Source organism: Bombus affinis, chromosome 16 (assembly GCF_024516045.1).
Source record: "Bombus affinis isolate iyBomAffi1 chromosome 16, iyBomAffi1.2, whole genome shotgun sequence".
Lineage (NCBI taxonomy): Eukaryota > Metazoa > Arthropoda > Insecta > Hymenoptera > Apidae > Bombus > Bombus affinis.
In genome coordinates this window covers 1,932,191-1,958,527 of record NC_066359.1, presented here as the reverse complement: position 1 = coordinate 1,958,527, position 26,337 = coordinate 1,932,191, and the positions used below count along the sequence as shown (strand labels likewise).

The window sequence follows — 26,337 nt, the reverse complement described above, 5'->3', positions numbered from 1 at the left end:
AAATAAATGCAGAGAATTCTCGTCTTTCTGGAAGAATTGTCTGGCAACGCTGTACATCTGCGATTGTTCTCAAACTCCAACATATCGAAAAGGGCTATTTAACATTTTACCGACCTCTAGCGGTTCAACAGCATACGCACATCCGACCGGCAACTCAGGCGCCGGTTCTGTTTCGGTTTAGACTCTCCAATACCGATTCTTTTTGTTCGTCGCGAACAGTAAGTTTTTCGAATTGGTATAAAACTGTGGGAGCTTGCAAAGCAACGCAACTGACGCAATTGAGCAAGTTATGTAAATAACAAATTACTGCTCAAATAATAAGAAAGATTGTCGGCGATCAGAAACCGATGAATAGACTATCGGTCGGTAAGCGTCGGCGACAAAAAACCGGTTAATTTGACTATCGGTCGGTAAAGTGTTAAGAAGGTAAAATGCCATCAAACAGAGTGTCGCTTCTGTACTTTTAATTTTGTATTATAACTAAACTTTGGTTTAAGCGTGAAAGCACTTGCTCGCATCGTAAACGAGTTTCCACGTAAAGTGAGAAAATCCAATACGAGTTTTAGGTTTAATTTTAATATGGGATTAAGATATTATACTTTTAAGATATACTTTTTTTTTATGGCGTTTTACATTTTTTTAAATGGTCCTCTCCAGTATATCGAAGTTGGAAAAGATCGCAGGTAAATCCGACTAAATTGTAAAATATTGCAATTTTTATATAATACATGGTTTATGGTTTTATTCTGCCCTGTACGACTTTATACGGGCTTTCCACGTTATGGGAATTTATAGACGTAAATCGTGCGGAATCGAGCAACTTTGAAATTTTGATATTTGAGGATTACGAAGCTTGGAAACGAACGAATTTAGAAACTCATGAAAGTTGAATGAAATACACTGCTCTGGGCTATTATCAAACATTTTCATCCGTAGCATCGTTTTTAGCTACGTATTTACCTACGATAAAGGATCGTTCGAATATTTTTCGCTTTGCGATCGGTGCACCAAAGCTGCGCCGAAATCAACGCGTACGTAACGCTTCGTATCGTTCCTTTACGAGGCAGATACGCGAAATTAATGACGGGAAGTGAAAGAGAAGGAGAGAGAGAGAGGAACTGACGAACGGCGCTAGCTTGGTTTCTCTGTAGTCAGACATGGATTGCGTTCAATACGTCAAATTCTCTACTTGTGTTATCGTAATATTTCTGTAACACACATGTTATATCGATGGATTATTTTCCAAACAACAAAAGCGTACGCTATTCTTTTAAATCGTTCGCTTAAAGCGGCTACGAAAAAAAGGTATCTGTGCAAGCTCTTGTCTCTCGATGAAGCGTTTACTTGTCAGATTTGTTTTAGTCGTTTACCAAAAACAATGCAAAAGTGGTAAGTGTTAACACTTAGCCAACCGCGTGCGCCACAGCGAGCTATACGTTTGCACCGCGCTCGGACAAGCCAACTTATACGACGTTGTCCATCGCGCATTTTTCCAAGCATCGTGGACTAATATTAGGACTCAACATAATTAGTATTAATCTAGGACTATCAAAAAAACAAAGAAGTTTACATATTGTTTATACAAAACATCAAACTAAAAATATAAAAAGATATAGGTGAAATTAAAACCATTTAAGATGGCTAAAGATAAATAACAGGACTTGAAGATGAAAATAACATTCATAATGCATTTTAATATTTGTTTATAGTGTGGTATCGTTCGATTATAACTTTATTTAGTCATAACTTGTTGTGTAACTTTTTAATTAATTTTAACACCACTAAAGTGGTGTATTTTGTTATATACTGTACTTTATAAAAGCAGAAAAGGTGACGTAATTAATTGGCAACAATTCCAGGTAAACAATAACTGATAATAACAAAACAACAAAAAAAAAAGGAAAACGCGTTGCTAAAGTCAAAAAAGGGAGATCTTCATGTTTGGTCGCGCAGCGATGTTCTTCACAGAGGGGGGATCTGCCTATTCGGTTGGCTAAGTGTTAACACAAATAGCCAAAATAAAGAAGAGACGTTGATGTTACGAAAAAATCGGAATTCCATTTATCCTTCGTTGTAAAGTGCTGTGGAGGAGATTGTGCCGTTTGGATTTCTCTCTTGTATTCGAAAAATGATATTCGCTATGCATCACCTAGACATCACGCGGTAATTGTTCGCAACTTCAGCAAGTTATCGATGTATCGCCGCTTCGTTTACTGATTTCTACATTTCTACACTTTGACTGCCACGTGGGTCATATATGGCCCATCACGGTTTCTCTTGTGACGCCACGCTGGCCATTGGTGACCGGAACGCTTCAATTTCTTATAATTGTAAAAATTGTATGAAAATTGACAGTTAGGGTATTTTGAATGTAACCGATAAATAGAAATAAAAAGTGCCCTATTGAACAAATAAACATTTTTATTAGAATATTAATAAAAAAAAAAATGAGAAGAAATCTTGCATCTAACGGTGCACTGTGTTAAAATACTTTAAACATAAATGTGATTCATCAATATAATCTGGACAATAGGTGGTCACCTTTTTCCTCCGATTCTTAGCAATTTTTGATCCTAATTGTTTAACATTTTTTTTATACCACTCTCTGCAAAATTTTCGTGCCAGGTACGCTTGCCCTTCTTTTTTCTGTATTTCCTGTGGCAATCTTTGTCGAATAAGTATATTTGACTGCTCTGGTGAATGGCACTGTGTAAGGTGCATTGCCAGTGCCATTCTAAAATCTGATACCTTGATTTATGTTTTTGTTGCTTGTTTAGAGAGTATCATCGCCTTTGAAATTCATGTATTTAACAATAACTCTAAAGCTAATTTTATATAACACTTGAGGGTTCTTCTATGTGGTGTAAAATATGCTATCATTTGATCTGATAAATCTGCAGCACATTTTCTTCTTTTGTAATCTACCACTATCATTGGTTTATCACAAACATAATTTTCTTTGCGAACCTCTACCATTTCAGCCGAATGTTTCGTCGAAATCATAAAAATGATCATAATACTGTTTACTGATATCTTCTACACGTTTCAACAATATATTCTGCACGTTTTGTTCACGACGAAATAACGAAAGCGTATGGTTTGTTGAAATAAACGAAGCTAAATATGTCGCTATCAACTGTTACCAAGGTGCTTGTTACTAATAAGATAAACGGTCCATTGGGGAAGAATGTTGTCTTACATCTTCAATTTATTATTATTTTGCCATTATATGCTTTGAATAATAAAAATACTCCCGTGGCGCCCTCAGCGGAACATGTGATTTCGGCATGGCGGTCAAAATGTTTTAATAACCTTCACGCACCATCCTCCAGAGTATGAACATGCACTTTCAAGTCACCCTGTATAACCATAATCAAAACCCATAAAGCAAAACCCCGATATAAAGATGTAAAGCAGCGTAATCTTTCTCTTTATACCTGAAACGAATCTGCGAAACATCATAATTCCCCGAGGAACACTTTGACCCAATTCTCCGGTGTAATCGCAATAATTCGCGAAAATGGCGAACACGTGATCTCGTGCAGCGATTTAGCGAGCAAAAGGGATGAAGCATGCGTGGAAGTAGCTCATTTATTTGGAAGAATAAACGCGAAAAGTGATACGTACCGCTTCAACGTTCGCCTTGGTCAGGTCTTTGTGCAGTTTTCGAAGATGGATGAGGGTGAGAGCGACGCAAATCATATTGATGGCGATCCAGAGGACGTTTAGGATGTAATGGCGGAATGGGCCATGTACCAGAGGGCAGCTCGGTGCATTGTGGCCCGATTCCGTGTTCGCGGCTAGCGCTCCGCTTAAAAATGTCGGGCCCAGGTTGATGGTGATGCTCGCGAACCATATCATGAACGTGCCGAATAACACGCACTGAAACAGAGCGCGTCTTTACGAGGCTTTGTGCTACTCGATACGTCTGTTGGATGCTGTGAAATGTGGCGTGTGATTTTTCACACGCTTCTACTTGTCGCCAGTTTTCTTCGAACTTTGTAGTCAGACTCGTGTTGGATGACAAAGAAAGAAATCAATGGGAAGAGAATTGTTAGGATATGAAAGGAAAATGAACGTAAGAACGACTTGGTTTATTTCAAATTTTCCTCACTGTATGCATAGGTTTCGAGTGGAATTCCAGAACAATTCTGCGCGCAGAACAATCTAACGCACTTTGTCTTATTAAATTTCGCGTTTTATGTTAGAAGCTAATATTGCTATATTAAAAACGCGTTATTAAATTCTGTAGCACGTTCCAGATAGTTCATTAAAGTAGCCAAGAGACGTTCAAGAGCGTTGCGTAACGACAATAATTATGAGTTAAATGAATTTGATTGAAAAGTTATTTTATTTGAAAATTAGCTGAAAAGTAGAGAATAGAAATATTAATTCCAATGGTTTAAAGACTAGATTTTATTCATAAACGTGACTAGAAAGTTGAAAATAATCTGCGTTCGTCGTATGTGACTTCTACGAGGCGTGGTTCGATTAAATAAAACCGTGCTTGCTGCATCTATTGTTAAAATGACACTCAGCGCTTCTTTCATGACATTTTTTGTTTCCATGAATGATGGGTCAACTAAAATAGCATCTATTGGGTCGCTCGGAAAATTCGTTCCGATTTTTGGAGAATTTAATAAAACAATAAATTTTGCTTTGTACCTCTCTATTAGGAAAGTTGTTTTCAAACGTATGGCAATAAAAAACGTTACTAGAAGCATCTTCAAACATGCTCTTCCATTTTTAACAAAATATTACACTTGTCAAACGCTGTCCGGAAAGTTAGTTCCGATTTTTGGGGAATTTAATAAAACAATAAATTTTGCTTTGTACCTCTCTATTAGGAAAGTTGTTTTCAAGTGTATCGCACTAAAAAACGTTACTAAAAGCATCTTGAAATATTCTTGTCGATTTTTAATAAAATATTACACTTGTCAAACGCTGTCCGGAAAGTTCGTTTCGATTTTTGGGGAATTTAATAAAACAATAAATTTTGCTTTGTACCTCTCTATTAGGAAAGTTGTTTTCAAGTGTATCGCACTAAAAAACGTTACTAAAAGCATCTTGAAATATTCTTGTCGATTTTTAATAAAATATTACACTTGTCAAACGCTGCTCGGAAAGTTCATTCCGATTTTTAATTCTTTAGCCGGCATAAAAAAATCATATTGGAAAGTTCTTGGCCGAAGAACCTGAGAGATTACGGAAGGATGGAATATTCAAATTGCGTGAAAAATGAAGCAAAAATGGCACCTATATAATTCGGTAAATGTATATCGAATGGAAATGTAGATCGGAACGAACTTTCCGGGCGACCCAATATATTGTGAAGCGATGATATCCCGAGGCTATCGAACGAGATTGTGCATGATCGAACGATTCTTATTTAACGAATGGAAGCGCAAATAGGAAGAGGCTCGTGCAGACAGAAAGACGAAGGTTCCCGAGAATATAATAGAACCATGACACGTATTGTTAGAACGAATTAACCAGCGGACAAGTGCGGTGTAAACTGTCCGCAACGGAATGCTGGCGTGTCGGGATTAATCGCCACGTGTCTCGTTTATTCGAGGCGACCTTTTGCCGACGTGCGACGCCTCGATTAACCCGATTCGACCCGACGATCGCTCCTATTAATCAAACTTTTAATTATTCCAATATCCCGTAGCCATTGATTCCGATCGCTCGTTATCGTTATCGTTTCGACCTCGTTTCTTAATTACGAACTTTGCATAATCGACTTTAATGTCAAGAACAGGTCCTATGTATATAGAAAAACTATTAAGCTTATTCTAAATTGTTGATTTTTAAATTTCTGCCGAGGTTTCAGGTGCGATCGTCGTTGTTCTTTGCAAAGTATACAGGGTGACTCAATCAAGCGGGACCACCTAAGTATTTGCCTTATCGACGATTGTACGGAATAGCCTCTCGGGGCGACTACTTCGAAGGGCACGTGTCACGATGGAAAGAACTTTTTCTCGTGGCCATCTTTTCACGAGATTTGAAAGTCATCGGTATATTAATTTAAACGTAAACCTGTATTTTAATATCCATCGATCTTGTCTTCTTTGTACAAAAGTATCAAAATGTTTAGTTTCTAAGATGTTTTGATCTTTATTTTGCAAAGCTTGGCGTATGAAAGACAAGAAACGTAATATCTTTGTACAGAGAATAAAAAATCACATCGATTGGTCTAAAAAATATATAAAGTTCTATTTAAGAAAAATACCGAGATACTTGTAGAGAAAGTAAAATGGACAAAAGATTCTTTCCACTGCTGGACACACATGTGTCGCTTGAAACCACGTAACTTTGTCTCGAGAAACTTTTTCATGCAACGATACGTGAGCCAGATATTCAGTTGAGACACCCTGTATATTTTTCTAATACATATCCAGGTCTCTTATAGCGTGAAATTAAATTAATTATTTTATAAGAAAAACACCTATTTTTTTCGTTTCGGAGTTAAGCTTGCCCCAATTACGTGGGACGCCCTGTATAAAAGTTAGAAAAAGCAAGCGTGAAAGTGTGAAAATCATCTGTATATCTACGACTAACGCTGTACACAAATACGGCAGCGATAAAACAAAACACAACTAAAAGAGCAATATTTTTCGATATGTACAATCAAATTGGCAATTGTTTCCGAGAGAAGAAATACAGCGACCGAGATTGACTGGATTTTTTCATTTCACGCTCTAGCAAATAAATTCGCAAGGGTTTTAATCGTTAAACGCGACAGAATCCACTCAGAAATCTATAAATAATTTTTCCAGTGCCACTTTGTCACAGTGCTTTCAAGTTCGATGGTGAGAATCGCGTTCTACACTTTTCCCTACGTGCTATATGCGCTCGTTAAAATCGATCAGAAACTTGAAGCCGCCTCAAAGGCAGCCGGTCGTCACTTAAGGCCGTGATCGAGTTAAACGAGACACGACTGTGAAAATGCACAGGAGAAAACGCGTAATTCTTCCAAAGATCCGCGGAATTCGATTTTGTGGGCTGTAGGAGAAAAAGCTCTTTGAACCTCGTGCTTCGCTTTATCGAATGGTTCCAGGTAAAAACGCGTCGAGACACGTGTAAGGATCCTGTTGTATCTCAAGGGTATTCCGCAACTTGTTCAAGTGTTTACGAATCCAGGAGTTTCGCAATCTGGAGATTCGCCAACTTCACTATATTTGATCGTTTAGATGTTTGGAAATTTGGAATTTTTATTTATTCTATTGGAATAATTCTATTAGAGCTTGTTCGGCAGTTTAGGTGCACATTTAGGGATTTAACGACTCGACAATTTGAATATTGAGAGATCTGCGAGTATTACGACCGTTCGCGAAGAAACGCGTCAGCGAGAGGCGTAAATTCTCGCTACGATTCTGATAGTCGACGTCGCGAAACAGTCGTTCCCCTGTTTCGATTAGGATAACAGAGGTAGTTCAAATGATTGTAACACTGAATTAACAGGGTTAATATAAGCTACTATTTTTAACAATATTTAAAATTATAATTGACACGTTACAAATGATTTAACGATAATACAACTAGTTTATTATTATAATTCCACTCGACTTTATGATATTCCTCGACATATTCGTTTAACTAAGCGATCTTGATTTTATTTCTCTGAACCTCTCGATGCATTCGGTTTGAATCCTCGTATGCTACTGACTGCCCTTCCATTTTTTCCTTTGTCTTCTCTTGGAGACGATCCCCACCACGCTCGGGTCTCGCAACCGTTCGCGCCTATGATCGCGTGTGTTACATTTTTTGCGTAGGTAAAATAACGGACCGAAGGCGAATTGATGTTTTTAGAACTCGCTGCTTGACGATAACTATGCGCTTATCGCTACATTGTGTATATCTCGCCGGTCATGTAAGACGATCTGTCCGCGACACTGTAGTACCAAGGGAGACAGTTAGGAACACGGCCTATAGTATAAGCCTCGGGGTGTAACAGCGAGTTTGGAACTTGGAAATTTGGAAATTTCAAGCGTTTCGTATTTTTGGTAACGTTTCCACTTTATTCTTTCCTATTTATTCTTTAATAATAATTTGTATTCTTAATTTCTAACCTTTAGAAATTTTTAGTATTCTTTGTCTTTTGTAACGTTTCTAGTGATGCAGGAAATATTATCCATCGAATGAAATCAGCAATTTGTGCGAATTAGTACAAATGCAAAGGAAGGGAGAGGTTGAAAGTTTCGTTCAACTACCCAGATATTAATCTAAATTTCATGCTTCGCTCCAATTATTGGTGAAGATTTGTAAACTCGTTTAAATACTCGTATTAGTAGCGTCCCCTGTGAAGATAACGTAGACCAGAGATTACACGGTTTCCAAGTTTGCACAACTCCTAAACTAGTTTAAAGGATGATGACTCAACGTATGTTGCGTTGCGCTTCGGTCATTAGGAAATCAGCCACGTTGTCAATGATATTATTAACATATTTTATCAATATCAATTTACCTTCTTTTATTAAATATTCACTTGCAAGGAAAGATAGCCAAATTTAAAAAATTATACGACTTTGGGAATCATAGAACCATAGAAATCGTAGACGATATACAAGTGTTGAACTCTGAAAATCCAATTATTTTCCGATTTTCCGTTAAAACTTCTCGACTCTAAGAGACAGAAAAAAAGTTTTCAGGCGAAAGCTATTTTTGATGAAAAAATTTATCGACGCTATAACGAGTTGTCATGTGTCCACCCAAGTGTTCACCCTTGGAGTGAATTTGAACAACCCCCAAAAATATTACGTAATAAGACTTGTAATTCTTAGAATTTCCGAGTTGGAGATGTTCCCTTGTTCGTTTGCAATCGATTGTTTCATCGTTAAATGATAATTTCTTTTTCGTAGTCGTTTAGTTTTTTTTTTTTTGAAATTAATTTTTTAATTTTTAATGACGAACATATATATTTCTTATATCTAAGTAATTCGACTGTTCCGTAATGAAGCGTTGAATTCACAAGTAACCGATACGTACGTCCAAGTAGGATAATTCACAGATTCGGCTACGCTACGATTGTTTGAATGATACGATCGATGGAGCGTGGGTGCGCGGCGCGTCATCCGATTACCACGGATGATCGTTCTATTGTAAATCTTCCCTCGCTAGAATGTACTTGTCCAGCAGAAGTTTCTTCATTACCAGAGCGCGTGCCTTTGCATCGGAATTTCCGTCGGCAGTTTCCTACCATCGAACCTCTTTTATCGTTCAACAAATTGCTTCGTAATTACAAGACACCTGTTTCCCTTTCGTTTTCTCCGATTTTTCTTTATTATCCTTTGTTACTCTACGCTCTTTCCTAACTTGCAGTTTAACACTTTACCGACCGTTAGCGGTTCAACAGCATACGCACGTAAGTTTTTCAAATTGGTATAAATCTGTGGGAGCTTACAAAGCAACGCAACTGAGAAAGGTACCTTAGTACAAAATAACAACTTACTGCTTAAATAACGAGAGAGATTGTCGGCGACAAAAAGCCGATTAATAGGCTATCGGTCGATACGCGTCGGCGATAGAAAGCCGATTAATAAGCTATCCGTCGGTTAGCGTCGGAAACAAAAAACCGATTAATCGGCTATCGGTCGGTAAAGTGTTAAGCAACTAATGAGGGAAAGTTTGAAAGTGAAATTAACGTTTTCCAGAATTTCGTTACGTTCTTAGCACTTAAGTGCTAATTATCATTCATCAGGATTTAGGAGCTTCGAATTCTTCGAATCTTCTGTCAATTTTTATCGTCCAAATTGTACAACTTTACGTACGATTACGTTCGAGTGTAGAATGTAGAAGATGGAAGATCGCAGAGGAGTAAACTGTGACGTTATTATTCAAAGCAAACACTATCCTATGCATAATAATTTAGACGATGTATAGTTAAACGTGTGGGTAAAAGGGTCGAAGAACACTTGCCTGAGGCGAATCCATGAGCAAAGGAGCCGCTAGGTCTGCCTCCTCGTCGGTTTCCGGGAAAATCGGACTGTCGTTCAGTACTGTCGTCAACATATTCACCGTCGAGACTGTCACCAGCAGCAGAAACGCTGTCTCCACCAGGGAACACTTGGTCATCGGCTGACAGTTGAGTATGCTCGATCCGAGGGGCAATAAAATCGCAGCTCGAGCGCAATCCACCATCGCTTGGTGAAACAGCAACCCCTGTGACCATCTGAAACGCATGAAACATTTTCGTCTCCTCTGTTTTTCCCACATCGACTGGACGTACGTTTATCAACATCGATATTCAGCCTGTCGCTGTCCCTACATTTGCACAAGTGGCAGTAAATATCAGCGTCCAAATATTAATTTGTCGAGATGATAAACTCTCGCAGGAAGCAATTGCTGGTGTATTTTCAAGCTACGACGAATGCTGCACATTCTCGTAGAATAAACAGCACAAATCATCTTCTCTTACGCGAAGCAACAAATTACACAGATAACGTCATCCAAATATTAACGTTAGCAACCACGGTATATCACGCGCGCCTTTTTTCTTCTTTGTAAACATTGTTTAATTATTACAAAAGAGAGGACGTTTTTCTCCACTCAACATGTGGCAACTTCATGACGCAGCTGAACCTCGTACGTTGGTCGATCGCGCGTTTTTTCCTCATAAACCGTCTGTTTTGTTGCGCTAGTAAACGTATTTTCATCGAGTTTTTAGAAAGTTTGCTGTTGGTGTTATCGGAATTACCTGCGCAACTGGCGTTTGGCCAGGATCAGCGCCATCAGCAGGAAGTTGGCGCCCATGCCGAGGGCGCCGAGGCTGAAGATGAGAGTGGCCTCGGTTGCACCACCTGGATGACACTGGAACACCTTGGTCGCGTTCGACGACCCGTTTCCCGACGCGCCGATGCCGAATCTTAGATTGGCCCCGATCATCGCCATCAGTTAACCTGTTTCACGAATTTTCAGTAAGCAGAACTAGCTTAAAATCGTTCAGATTTGATTTTTTTTTTAGAAGCCGGAGAAAACTGTAAATTTGACAAAAATATTGCAAGTTGTTGGGAGAAGGTCGCGACAGATCGGCATCCTCTTGCGACGTTCAATATTTTCCATATAAAAATTCACGCTCCCAATGAAAATTCCACGTACTACTAATATCTACGTGATTAGGGATTAGTTTATTTGCGCATGATTAATACGATTGAAAGTAATTAAATTTGCTTCGCATGGATGATAGCGATGCGAACGTAAGCTGACGTGTGATGTGGTTGCGGCTGTGCAATCATCGAGAAGCGTAAACAGAATAATTAGAGAGCAGGTACAGCGTGCGCATTTGGCCAATCTCAGCGTTGTAATAATTTACAGTATTTGAATTCCATTGCAACGACACGTTCTCCTTCTCCTATAAATATTTATATCATACAATAGCAATGGATTTACTCGTATAAATCACTATGAATTATTTATTACGACGTACACTTGCGCAGCCAACATCACTTTTAATGCCGCGTCTAACCAAACGTATCGCTTTCTTCGCACGTGTTTCCACGACACCGTAAAAGTTTTGTTAACACGTTAGTCGCCACGTCACCCATATCTATGTGACGGGTCTGCTTCCGTGGGCCGCCCGTAACCCAAATACGGCTGACGCTCTTCTTGTTCGAGTTAATTAACCCCTTAACCTACAATTACGGACATAGCCCGTAGCACGATGATCGGGCCGAACGTAAATGTTACGGGCATAGCCCGTAGCACGACGATCGGGCCAAACGTAAACGTTACGGTCATAGCCCGTAGTACGGTGATCGTTCAAAACGTAAATGTTACGGGCATAGCCCGTAGCACGATGATCGGGCCAAACGTAAATATTACGAGCATAGCCCGTAGTAGACTCGTTAAAACATTGCAAACACATTTGAGGCGATTTTGGACACTTCGAACAATATGTTTTAATTTTTTTTACGTTTTCTCTCGCTTCTTGGCGTGCGACAATTTGCCTCTTCTTCTCGTAACCTAGGATGTACATTCTTCTTATAGACTTATCCTGCTTATTCTTACGAATCTCCAAATGGTGGGACACCTTCTTCGTTTTCTTCCGATGGTTGTCAGACACAGTGTTTTCTGAGAACGCACCGTACAATTGGGAAACGAGAATTTCTCGAAATTTTCTTATCTGTATCTTTTTGTTTGTGGCTGTTTGATACACAATATGAGCATTTACTATACTTGTTCCTAAGAGTAAATGTAGAGCTAATTTCGAATACCACTTGATGCTTTTCCATATCGTAGTGGCATATGAGACCATCTGGTCATTTCTGTCGATACCAGTTTTTCCATTATTCCATTCTTTTTATTTATTTCCACGCTGTCTACTGAACAGTTTGAGGATGAAAAAATCACTGATGTGCGTCTCACAAGAAGTATGCTTCTCGACTAAATGAGAGATCTAGGATATCTGCCGTGAGATCCCTCGGAATACTTTAGCCGAAAAGCCGTCGGTCAGATTTGGGTCCCGCGGGGAACTTAGCCGAATTACGCTGGGCGACCAACGTGTTAAATCTTTTACAGCGGAAGATTTTGGTATTTTCAAATTTGCAGTCACGTCGTTGCTTTATTCGGTCAGCGATATCATCGAAGGATTAAGTCAATTATTCGTCTTCTCTTCACGTAGCAACGGCTTTTTCAGAAATTCCCGACGGAAACTGTAGTCGACATCCGGTCTATTCGAAGACGGGAACACGTCAAGTTGCACGGTAGTCGCGCTTAGTGTTACATATTCAACGTTTCAGCCTTTAAACTTCGTTGTACCGTGCTCTGTACTAGGAAATTCTTGCTGAAACATGGTTCGCTGTTACGATAGAACCGCATGTTTCGTTCGAAGACTAACTTTCCTCGGAAAGTCAATACTTTTTGAAAAATAAGACAAACGTTTGGAAGTAGAGTAAATGAAATATAATAAAATAATAATAAGTTTGGGAAAGATTCCAAGATTGCAGAATTCCCATGTTCCAAAAAGTCGAAAGATTCTCGGTTTCTCAGGATCTGCGATCGTAAAACTGAAATCCGAGAAATTCCACGATCTCAAAAATCTCAAATATTCGAATCTCTGTTCTATCAAGTTTCTAAATTTCAGAGTTCCGTGATTTCAAAAACTCTGTAGAAAGAATTCCTGTAGATCAGATAAACGCCAGTATACGCGTTCCATCTTGCAATTTTCTCGTCCTAAAGTCGACGAGAAGGCAAAAGCCTAATTAGCGAGTTGAGAGATCCGGAGATCACTTTCGTTGTAACGCGACCATGGCAATGACATAAATGGCCGTAGCAAAGGCATAAACCCAAGGGAGCCTGTCCAACCATAATTTAGGATTGCGGTTCTAGCAAATTAAGGACACGTGCATCGTCCTTGGCCCGAGCACCTGCAGAACTTCCGAGTCATGCGCAAAATCCGGCGAATTGCTCGAGATTCGGCTTTTCACGTCGTCGAATGAATGTTCAACCTGAGGAAGCATTTCTACGAAGAAGATTTTTCTTATAATTTTCCCTTGCAACAGACCCATTCCATGTGGTACACGCAGTCATCTCGTGAACCGTATTTATTATGCAAAGAAATATTTCCAGCGAAGAAGCTTACTTTGATGAAATAAGAAAGAATATCGTTTATTTCCAACTGCTGCGTGCTTTCTGTACCGCGCCATAAATTACTGTTCAATGTATGCAAAGGTGTTTAAGCTTGCAACAAGGTATGCACCTTCTCAATGGAAATCAGCGGCTGCGTTAACGACTTGGAAAAGAAGTTTGCCCGCGAACGAAACTTTCTTAAGGTTTCTATTTCTCGCCAAGACGTGTCTCGGTTACTTTGATTAAATTTCTTGCGCCCTTCTGATCGTTACATCGATGCTGCTCGGGCTTCCACCCTTACGGCTTCTCGTTTGAACCGAAAGAATTCTGCGAGTACAAAGAGCTTCGTATTTGTATCTCGTTCAGCTCTCGTGTGATTCATCTGTATGAGCTCTGTAGTGGAGAACAAATTGCCGACAATTTGCAATTATTTATCATCCCTCCTTTGCTAATTATTGGACAGACATTAGACAGTGAAGGAAAATAATTGCGAATCGAGTTACTTTTAAAATAAACCACGCTACTACTATGACTACTGACATGCTGCCATTATCGATGGTAGTTTCAATAAATCGACGATTTACCTTCTCGTTGTGAAACGATATTTAACGTTGAAATAATTATTTTAGCAAAAACTCTACACCTTTTCTTTTGTAATTGACCTGGAGACAGCTATTACGAAGAGAATAGAATTTAGTGAAAAGATTCAAAATAAGGAGAGGTGCATATTATCGTGGCCTTGAATATCAATTTTCTTTTCGATTACAAGGTCTAGAGACAAAAGAGTTATAAGTAGATTACTATTGCTGTTTCTTGTAGCCTTCAGCTAGAGCCACACGCCAAGGTTAACTTTTTGATTATGTCCTTTGTTACAAATATGTGAACGTGCTTCCTATCATATCTTCTTCTTCCTATCGTACTGTAACACTGTAAGAGTGAGGATTTGGATCAGCATACGCTACACCTATACTTATTTCAGTATATTTTTCTATTACAAATTGGTCCACTCGTTCTTCTATCAGTCGACCTCAACATTTAGCTACCGAACGCGGTGCGGTGATAAGGCGGAGATAAAATCTCTGTGTGATGTTCGACGAATATTCGCGGGATTATTACTTCTCCGATAGGTAACCGGAATGCTTCGATTAACGCGAGTATATTCGCGTGCAGCTGCGATCAATGCTCGCTGCCAGATAGCAATTTTTATTTATTCGCCTGCTCGTTCCTTTGATTTATTCCTTTCATTCGTTTATTCGCTCGTTCTCTTTTTTCTATGTTGTACGTGTTCCATGTTTCGATTGAAAGTACCGAAACGTCTAGATGGTGCCAAATAGTTTAACGAATTGTGTAAAACGTTATACATTTGTCGGAAGCTTTTGTCTTCTTTTATTTGGCATTTTATATTATTTGTGGGTGAGGATGAATTATGTTATTTATTACAAATTAAAGTAATAAATATTTGTTACAAAAAGGTTGTGTCTTCTTTTATTTGGCATTTTATATTATTTGTGGGTGAGTATGAATTATATTGTTTATTACAAATTACAAATAATAAATATTTATTACAAAAAGGTTTTGTCTTCTTTTATTTTATTTTACATTATTTATGGGTGAGGATGAATTATATTGTTTATTACAAATTACAAGTAATAAATATTTATTACAAAAAGGTTTTGTCTTCTTTTATTTTATTTTACATTATTTGTGGGTGAGGATGAATTATATTGTTTATTACAAATTACAAATAATAAATATTTATTATAAAAGGGTTTTGTCTCTTTCTATTTGGTATTTTACATTATTTATGAGTGAGGATGAATTATATTGTTTATTACAAATTACAAGTAATAAATATTTGTTACAAAAAGGTTTTGCCTTCTTTTATTTTATTTTACATTATTTATGGGTGAGCATGAATTATGTTATGTATTAGAAATTTCCTCTTCATTTCATATATTACATTATTTGTATTACGTTTATGGATTAACAAACTACTTTGTCGATGGAAATTATTTTATTTAATAATTTGTAGGAATCAATGAATTGTTAGGATAAAACATGGAGCGCGACTACCATGGCAAATAGACGAAATAGAAATAGAAATTCGTAGTTGTCCCGTTGCCGATCATCTCGAGTCGCAGCTTGCAGCTAGCATCGCGAATTTCTCGAAACTTGTGCCATCTGCGAATTTTCGTCTTTCATGCATAAAAGAAAAATACAACGCAGCAGCACACACGGGTCTTCTACCTTCGATATCTCTTTTACGAGTCTATTTTCCGATGCACAGTCTCAACTAGCTTTTACAGCTAGCCATGAAAATTCCCGTATACCAGGATTTTCCTCCTCTTGTCTCTAGAGCTCTTACATCGCCTGCCTTCCATCGATTCTACGACAAACAAATCCTTACATAAGCTACATAGGAAAAGTATCCGTACACACGCTGCTGCGTGCAATGAAGCGCCTCTTCACCATGTTAAGTTTTCATATCATTAACTTTAATAATAGAATCACAGATCGTTTTCGAACATTAGATCATTTTCCTCGTATTAAAGTAGCATGTTCAAATGACCATGAACTCATCAGGTGCCACATTTGTATCACATTCCTTCGGTTTCATCACATTCTGTATTATATTCTTAAAATTCTCACGATTGTTCTATAAGTCCTGTAGCGACACTCAACAGCAAAACTTTCCAACGGGTTCTGTGTCCCATGGCTTGCTACACAAAGACCCTAACTTCGACCGGACGAAGGTAGAACTGTGGTTAGCGCAGTTGGTTACGAACGCTCAAGACCAGGTTCGAATCCCGCGTTTCATAGTTTGGTTTTTTACACAATTCCTAACTGGGAAGAAGGCAACTCAGATGAAGACAAAAATCTGATACACCAGCAGTACCTATCACGACATATCCACCTCAATCCTAAGATGTTCAAGTACAATTGTTCGTGGCACATTTGATGGCAAACTTATGGGATGACGTTTTATTAGAATCTTAGGTGTCTGAAGAGCTACCTTCTCATCGTCCTCCGTTCGTTTGTTTTGACATCTAAGCAGCCTATTGTTGGATTCCGAATGATGAGAATTTGACAACGAAATTAGAGGTGTCACATTTGTATCATATTCCTTCGGTGTTATCACAATCTGTATTATATTCTTAAAATTCTCACCATCGTCCTGTAAGTCCTAAGGTGTTAAAGTACAATTGTTCGTGGCATATTTCATGGCAAACTTATGGAATAACGTCTTATTAGAATCTTAGGTGTCTGAAGAGCTACCTTCTCATCGTCCTCCGTTCGTTTGTTCTGACATCTAAGGAGCATGTTCAAATGACTATGAATTCATCAAGTGCCACATTTGTATCATATTCCTTTGGTTTTATCATAATCTGTATTATGTTCTTAAAATTCTGAACATCGTCCTGTAAGTCCTAAGGTGTTAAAGTACAATTGTTCGTGGCACATTTGATGGCAAACTTATGGAATGACGTTTTATTAGAATCTTAGGTGTCTGAAGAGCTACCTTCTCATCGTCCTCCGTTCGTTTGTTCTGACATCTAAGGAGCATGTTCAAATGACTATGAATTCATCAAGTGCCACATTTGTATCATATTCCTTCGGTGTTATCATAATCTGTATTATATTCTTAAAATTCTCACTATCGTTCTGTAAGTCCTAAGGTGTTAAAGTACAATTGTTCGTGGCACATTTGATGGCAAACTTATGGAATGACGTTTTATTAGAATCTTAGGTGTCTGAAGAGCTACCTTCTCATCGTCCTCCGTTCGTTTGTTTTGACATCTAAGCAGCCTATTGTTGGATTCCGGATGATGAGAATTTGACAACGAAATTAGAGGTTTTATTCAGAGGTACCGAAATTTTCCTTGGACAATTCTCCATGGAGAAGTGGTTCTTGTAGCTTAGTGGCGAGGATGAGGACACGGTGAGGGAGAAATGACGAGAAAACAGGGTCAAAGTTCGGGATGATTGAGGAAGGAGAAACAGAGATTAGGCTGTTTGTTGCAGCATAAGTCTATGATGTTTGTTGCGGTATGAATAAGGAGCTGGTCATCCAACAGCATATTTTTTCATCCCCAAACTGTGTAAATTTACACAATATATTTTTTTAATTGTGTAAAGAACACGTATGGCATATTTAATAATCAGGAGAATTTCTCGTCAGAAAACTGACCGTAAGTCTCTCTGTTTCCTTTGAAGAAGTTTGAAGAAATTTTATACACCATCGTGTAAATCACGTTTAGATTTTCGACAAACTAGATTTCCCAAGGTTATCTTGTTTCAATAGATTTTTACGTTCATTTTCAGACACCTTGTACGTTTCAGATGAGATTTTCGTAAAAGGATGACGATGAGAATGGAGTGAATCTCGCCGATCGACTGCTTTATTCGATAACTGCATAATTGAATGGATACTGTCGTATGGCTTCCATGATTTTAGAACGATGGCGAATGAATTTAAGCCCTTCTGGTGCCCTTCACTCGTTTTATAAAGCCACCTTGTCGTAGAAATGAATAAAAGAAGAGGATAAAAGTGGGATCTAATAATTTCTATTCACGGGAAATTCGATTTCTATTTTTACACGATGATTCCTGCGTCTCTATTGCTCTGTTGGATTAAAGAGATTATTATTTTCTGTGAAAGAAATTATCGGGCTGTTAAAAACAGACAAGTTTTCAATGTTGTAACTAATAATCAAATGTTATAAATAATGAAAGACGATATGACAGCGGGAACAGGGAACGATAAACAATGAACGGGGAAGGGGAAAGGGAAATAAATTACGGATGACGATAAATCATGCGGATGGAGGAGGGACGTGTTAATTTTTGAAAATTTATTTCTGACTCGCGATTCATGATTTCGCAGTTGAAATTGAATTTCACTGGAATTTACGTGTCAATAATGTTCACTGTGTATGTCATCCTGCGTTATATTCATGTTTTTAAACATCGTGTACATCATAATACACTGTATATTTAATATTATCTATCGTAGATTTATTGTTTATTTGTCCACCAGCTAACAATAATTACGCTCATTCATTTCATATTAACGCGTTTGCAGAATTTTCCGATCTGAGAATTTTAGAATTATTATTGGGTTGGCAACTAAGTGATTGCGAATTTTGTCAGTATCACCTAATGACAAAATTCGCAATCACTTAGTTGCCAACCCAATAGAAACCCAATTGAAGCTTCGGGTCTTGAAATATTCTCATAATGACGAGTTCCACTGTAATTAGATGTATATACCGTAATTAATTAGTATGTAAATGTCGTATTAAACGCAGTGGTGTGTCAATAGCTTGCGCAGCTACTGTATATATGGCATATCTCGTTTAACAAAAGAATTCCTGGTTCTTTGAACGCTTTGAAAAACATTGACGAACTTAGCTTATTTGAGAGCTGGTTGTAACCGCGAGAAAGGAAGAAATTTCCGCTTGGCGAGGAGAAGAAAATTCCTGGTTTATATAGGGCGTTTTTTTCGCCGTGGAAAAGGGCAAGAAAGCGGCGGGCCAGGAAGAGGAATTCCGTGGAAAGTAAAGTGGGAAGTTTAAAATGGCACTTGGCCGGCGAAAGTGGGCTGCTCTCTTTAAAATTTTAAATAGCTCCAGTTCCGTCAGTTCCTTTGCCGAAATAGACAATGAACCTTTCCCTCGGCTTCGCCACGCCCTCTTTTCGATTCATCGAATGTCACCGTCTAATTTTGAATCACCGCCGTGTCCAAAATTTATACAGCTTATTCGCATTAATATTCGCAAGCATACTCGCATTCTCCGAGTGAATCAAATTGCAACCTCGTGAAGAATTTTACTTTCCTACCCATACACAGTGACAGCGTTCCTACGCTATTCTATATATCACAGTATTCGTACGCGGATTAATTAGGTCAAATTAAGATTCGTATGATTTTTCAATTTTTAACATGTTGAATTCCATGCCAGTTTTACAAGGTTTGATGAATTTTTTTATTATATGATACATATAATGTTGAAATATTAGCTACAAAAGATATACTACGGTGTATAATCATCATTAATAAATTTATCTCACTGAGGTCACCGGTGACCCCCATGGCGCTGTACTGCAATTTCGCTCGATTTACTTATTTTTTGCGATTATCAATTGTCTCATATTGTTTCTTCGCGTTGCGAAGATAATTGTTCTATGTTGTTACGTCTCGATACCTACTGTCCCCTCGGTCATACTTATTCGAACTCTCAATAATCCTAGAGAACACAAGATTTAGCATTTTTTACTTTACCGTCAAGGCCCTTAATTGCCATCAAACATCTTTCAAGTCGAAACGTTTCTTACGGTTATTCTTCGTTAATGTAAAACGCGGGAAAAGCGGGTTTTCCCATGTTCGACAGCCACTGGTGGGGGGCGCACATAATAGATTTATATTTCATGTATAAACAAAACTATTTTTCTATGTTTTATACTGCATTAATTTCGTCACACCATTGTGGTAACAATGGTAATAATACAAAATTTATAACTATTGACATTTGTTCAAATTATGTATTTCTACTAATCTTGGTGCGCCGGTCACCGGTGACCCCCACGGTGCCATGGACGTCGGATACCGGTCATTGGAGACTCCCACGGCACCACGGCAAGATTGCGTGCCGGTCACCGGTGACCCCACTGCGCCACGGCCAGATTGCGTGCCGGTCACCGGTGACCCCACTGCGCCACGGCCAGATTGCGTGCCGGTCACCGGTGACCCCCACTGCACCGCGGCCAAATTGAGTGCCGGTCGCCGGTGATCCCCATGGCCAAGTTGAGTGCCGGTCACCGGTGACCCCCATGGCCAAGTTGAGTGCCGGTCACCGGTGACCCCTATGGCATTCAACGTGCGAAATAAGTTTCATATCATTTGGAAGTGAAGTGAAATATTCGAAGACTTATTATCCGGATGTTCTATTGTCCGGACGTTTCGCTACATAAACCTTGTGTTAACCGAACGTTTCGCTACATAAACCTTGTGTTAACCGAACGATATCTCTCGTTTACGTATCCTTTATCGTTGGATGTCCTTTCTATAATTTCGTATGTTTCCTATTACTTGAATAGTTGGTGGAACACTTGGATCATAAGCAAATTACGAACGCCAGCTATAATAAAGGACTAATCGGTATGTGACAGCTATTAGTATAGTTTATGTCATGCAAATGTATGCGTTGTTATCAGAGGCTGGTAATTCGAAACTACACATCGGATACACATAGATGGATAAAATGTAGATCTGTCTTATCAATATTAATAGGATGCGGCGATGCAGATGTGGCCAAGTGACAGGAGCAAATGCATAGAATAGACAGATACGTGGAAAAGTTTACACAGTAAAGTGGAAAAGTGTCGTAAAATAAACGACGAGCAAAAGTTTCTGCATTTGGAACGTGACTGCGTCTGACTGATTTTATGATCTTCGTGTGTTATTACCGAATGTGTCGCTGATATCCGTACGAGGAAAACATTTCGAACGATAGCTGGTAAAATTGCACGAGTTAAGCGTCGGTTTACTTAGAACGTGAAATATACTCGGTGAATTTTTTACACGCGCACTTGTTTTCTTGTAGCTTACATGGGCGTGCATCAGATTTCGATTTAGATTCGATAGAACCGTTTTGCCAGATAGGAAGTCACGTTCACGGAGAAAATAGCGAATGTAATCTGCAAGATTTGTGATGCTATCGTGAAAAGAAATAATATTTTGCGGTAGTGAAATTTTGTTTCTCAAAATTTTCTTCGTCTTTCCATCTTTCTTCGAATGTATCAATGAGATATTAATTTCATATTAAAATATTAATATCTCATAAATCTAAATAATGAATTATCTTCATATTAAAATATGGATAATTCTCACATAAAAATGTAACATGCGAAAAGCAAACGGTCAATGGTTTAAATTCGCTGTATTCCTTTACGTAAAGTGGAATAACCTCGGAGAGAGGATCGATGAGAATAATTAAAACTTGAAACGCTTTGTAATTGGAGCAACAACCCAAAGATACCCTGTTAATTAAAAAGTAAACTCGATTCTCATCCATTTAGAGCGGATCTTAAAAATACACGCGTACATACGTTTAACTTCTGGCGAACGAATGAAAATTGGATTGGCTGCGACAAGAAATCGGTTTAAACCAGTACCTCTGTACGATCGCCATCTCTGGCCATGTTCCAGCTTCCAGCCAGTACTTTTTGCCCAGAAACATCCAAACAGATGCTTCAGCTTTTCTAAATTTAGTTCCTCCGCCGATGATATCGGACGTTCATATTTACTATCAGCCTGCGCCTATTTTTCTGCTTTACTTTGTTTCTGTCCTATGCTCTCTTTCTCACTTCTTGTTTTTCATCCTCGAAATAAATATATTTCTGTATTTATTAACGTCTGGTATATCCCTTGAAGCGGTTACTAAACATTTGTCAGTCTACCTGTTCGTCGTTCTAAATAAGCCAAACGACTTTGTTATTATTAACTAATTTAATTACGTTGCTAGATGTGTACCTTTATTGACACAAATAAGATGGGAATCGATAGAGGATAAATAAGGAAATTTCGAGCAAGAGAATGTGGGAATCAGAAAGGGTTGTTACTTATAAGGTAGACTGTCGACGAAAAAGATAAAAAGGGAAGATAAATTGGGAAAGAAGAAAAATGGGATATCTAGTAGTATAGAATATGTTTATTCATCCTGACAGCCAAGAATTGCACATGGTTTGCAAAAACCTATAGTTCCAAAGCTACTTCTCCTCATTCACACTCTGTCTTACTCTGCTGACTAATTACCTTACTTATCGCACTCTTTCGTTTCCTTTAAAGCTGTCTTTGGTCTGCTTATAGCCTGGCTTTTCTTTTCTCTTCCAGCTTCTCCAGCCACTCCACGATCCTCCTATTCTCTAGCTTCCACTCATCGCCAACCTGACGCTTCTTTCGGTTTCCCTGCAGCCCCTTGTTAAGTGCTTTCGATTGCCGGATCTGTTCTGTGATATTATATTTCCTAGTGTTTGTCCCGAATTTCCCAATTTCCACGTTTTGCCTGTGCTGTTAACTTTTGATCTCTTTCTCTTTTATTTTTTTTTTTTTTTTTTTTTTGTAGATATTCTAGCATATGTTCTATTGTTTTATTTATTCTTTCATTTATCTATATTACTTGGTATCTTTCGTTATCATGAAATATTTTAGCGTTTTTATTAAATAAAGTTTGCCAGTTTACAATGAAATTAGCGTTATTATCGACAACTCTTGCGCGTAAGCTTATTTTAATAATCGGTTTCGATTATCGGAATTTTAATGTATGTAAACGGTTTCAAGTTATTAACGAAGCGTTGGTTAATCCAGAATCGATTTATACAACAAATCCGCTGTACCATTGTCCGAATTAAACGTTTCGCTCGCTTTAAGAAAACATATCATAAATTCTCTTTTGCGCCATGCTATACGACACGTTGGCTTTCACGTGCATCTCACCATGAATATTTCATTTACTTGTACAAAAGCCGCACCGATTGTCGTCCACTGGCTTGTCCCTATTACACGCGCCACATCTCATTGTTCAGCTATTCAAAAGGCGGTTTCTATCCTATCCACTATAGTTATTCATGTCAGTTATTCTTCAGTATCTAATTGTTGCGGCTTGTTTCGAGTTAGTGGCGTCTTTCCCAATCATTCGCCGCATCTCTGTTCCGCGACATAACCAACGATTTTCTATCGAAATCGTCATAGCGCTCGTAACTACACCTTTGATCTCTTCATCGATAGTCTTTAAACTATTTAACACTTTACCGACCGCTAGCGGTCCAACACCATACGCTCGTCCGACCGGCATTTCAGGCGCAGATTCTCCCTGGCGCTGGCTCTGTTTCGGTTTAGACTCTCCAATACCATTCTTTTTGTTCATCGCGAATGGTGCGTTTTTCAAATTGCTATAAAACTGTGGGAGCTTACAAAGCAACGCAACTGACGTAACTGAGCAAGGTACCTTGGTACTAAATAACAAATTACTGCTCAAATAATGAGAAAGATTGTCGGAGACAAAAAGCCGATTAATAGGCTATCGGTCGGTAAGCGTCGGCGGCAAAAAAAGCGATTAATCGGCTATCAGTCGGTAAAGTATTAATTGCTAAATATCATGTGAATGGCTACCCCCAGAGGGTACCATCTTCGAGTTTGACTATTTTGTTTCTTTAGAGAGGTCAGTGGAGTGTTTTCTTTTCAGTCTTCTTTCTATGAAAGATAACAGCAGAGAGTGTAATATTTTTCTGTACGAAAGCTTTTAAAAACGTTTACGTATTGCGATGAAATGCGTTAAAACACGGGAGATATAACAATGTGCGAAGGACGTGTTTGCTTTTTGTGTACGATTTTTTTTTTTTTTTTTTTTTTTGCACGATAGGTGTAAATGGGAAATTTGTAGAAAAATATTACAAGTAGCGGATATTTATGCGAATTCATATAAATGCGATTTAGACAGAAATTCGTGATATCTTATTACGATGTTAATTAATGAAATATCAGAAAGTTTTATACGACGCGCTTTCTATATTCCACTGTGACATATCCTCGAGAAGTTTTCTGACTCATTGCGTATCAGATTCGTTGGTTAGACGATAAAACAATTTATTATTTAATTATCACATCTCCGTAGAGGATGCAATAACCAGGGGCAGCTATGGCGATATATTCGTAGCGTTCGCCAAGGGTAGTTTCTCGAAACCGAGGTGTGACTTAGCTGCAACTTTGTCGTACTCTCCACGAACTTCATGCTTCTGTGATTCTACCCGTTCTGTTTACCCAAACTTTGTTTGGAATATATATAGGATGTCCCGTAAGTTTCTACTTTAATATACAGGAGTATCGGGGTATTTTTTAAATAATAATAATAATTTAATAAGAACTGCGTCGAAGGTCACCGATGGTAGCTAGTATTAGCAGAGTCCTGAAGTCAGTGAATATCGCAACACCATGGAACGTCTACTTTTGCTACTTCGTCAAATTACAAGATACAAGACGTGTCTTAAAAATGGCTAACAATGTATAATCACATCTAATTAGCAAAATAGTCAAACTTGAAGATGGTATGCCGCTGGGGGTTGCCATTCACATGTTATTACCAAATATTCAGCTGAACAAATTGTAAAGTACAAATTAAATAATAAAAGAAAAAATTTCCAATTAGTAGAACACACCGTAAAAAGCTCGGGAAAAAAAAGAAAAAGAAAGTTTCCTAAGAGAAATAGATCTTTCGCATGGCCTGTAAAAGTATACGCAGCTATATTAATTGTCTAATTATTTCTAATTAATAGTAAATTAAATAAATAATGGTCACCAACTAATAGCCATAAATAAGGTAATTGTAGCAAATTAAGCATGTAAATACTATTTCGATATTTATATTTTGTGCGAAAAAAGGAATAATCGAAAAAGAAACGTTAATATCAAATTACTCTTATCGAGTGTGACAAAAATTATAAAATTATTTCTTTAAGTTTGTAGAATTTAGAATGGTTTAAATATTTTCGATTCTCTTGTGATACGTATATTCGTTAGTTTATTTAAATATCTTAGGAATAGAGGGAAATTGAATAAACAAAGAGCACAGGTGGCAACGGGGAAATTAATAATTATCTGGCTGTGTGTATATCGCTAACCTGATCAACCTCTAATCCGACTGAAGCCCAGGTGCTTGCCAGTTAAGCGACTGTTAAAGGCTTGACTGGTTCTAAGACTGATTTACTATTAACTGGAAGGTTAGATTCCTGTTAACAGGTTCCAACCACGTGATTATTATTACCGGCTATACTTAGTTTCCATCAGCTTGATTGGAAATTTATGTTGCCTTCTAACGATATTAAGAAAGGAACTATGTGAAACGGTTCGTACGAAAATCACACGGATATTACGGTTATACGTTGATGTCGCGATAATGAAGGTTCGTGTTTTTACCGATTTATGGTAAATTTCTTCTTTAATACAGTTGATAATTGGTGCGGCAAATTCAAACTTTAAAGAAACTTTCATACGCACCGATCTAATAACTTTTATTTCTTGCGGCGTACAGTGATTTAATAAACAAAATGATAGGATAATCCCAGAGGTAATATGGCTGTACTAATGAGAAAGATACACGTAACGTCTAGTTAGAGTTTCGAGTATTTGTAACTAAAAAATGAGTACACTCGGTAACGCTAATGAGTTGTCGTTTACCGATCGCTGCGAAACTTTTTGATTAACTAAAGTGGATAGCACGTGTTCTGGATCTTCAAGGCTATCGCGAACTTCCCCCACTGCACGGTTCGATCGTTCTTCCAAATTCCTTTGCTCTATCCCGTGCCAGTGCCAGGTTTAATACAGCTCGTAACCTTACATAGGGTGTCTCAGAACTAGTGTAACAAAATTTGGCAAAATTCTTCTTCGAAGTCGTTCCAAATAAAATACATGACTTTTTAGTATCTAATTTAGTTGATGAATTTTTGGTATTTCAATTTAGGTACAACTACCCAAGTACCGATAATGGAATGTTTTCAGACATGTCTTCCTACGAAATTTCTATTCCAAATAATTATCTAACTAACTCTGCGTTTTTTTAAATCTATTTCAAATACATTCTGTATAGTGGAAATTTTAATATATAAGTATTGGATAACAATATTAGATGTAAACAAGCTAATAACAATATTTATCTTCAAAAAAAGGATAAAGGTTAGAATGATAAGAATGGCAAGGATTATTCTAAAGTGTTATAT

At 38.0% G+C, this 26,337-nt stretch overlaps 2 protein-coding genes across 6 annotated transcripts in view; one reads left to right on the top strand and one right to left on the bottom strand.

The window, feature by feature from the left end:
* The window catches only part of LOC126925219 (midasin), a 138,027-nt gene that overhangs the window by 26,831 nt on the left and 84,859 nt on the right, over positions 1-26,337 (top strand). The gene's annotated exons all lie outside the window — the stretch shown is intronic.
* The window catches only part of LOC126925240 (uncharacterized), a 79,444-nt gene that overhangs the window by 15,678 nt on the left and 37,429 nt on the right, over positions 1-26,337 (bottom strand). For all 5 annotated transcript variants that reach the window (XM_050740592.1, XM_050740589.1, XM_050740588.1 and 2 more), the window contains exons 3-5: positions 10,697-10,898; positions 9,919-10,171; positions 3,628-3,882 (exon numbers count right to left, since the gene is read on the bottom strand). In XM_050740592.1, coding sequence (XP_050596549.1) covers positions 3,628-3,882; positions 9,919-10,171; positions 10,697-10,890 — 702 coding nt within the window. In that variant the 5' untranslated portion in view covers positions 10,891-10,898. The remainder of the gene's footprint in view (positions 1-3,627; positions 3,883-9,918; positions 10,172-10,696; positions 10,899-26,337) is intronic.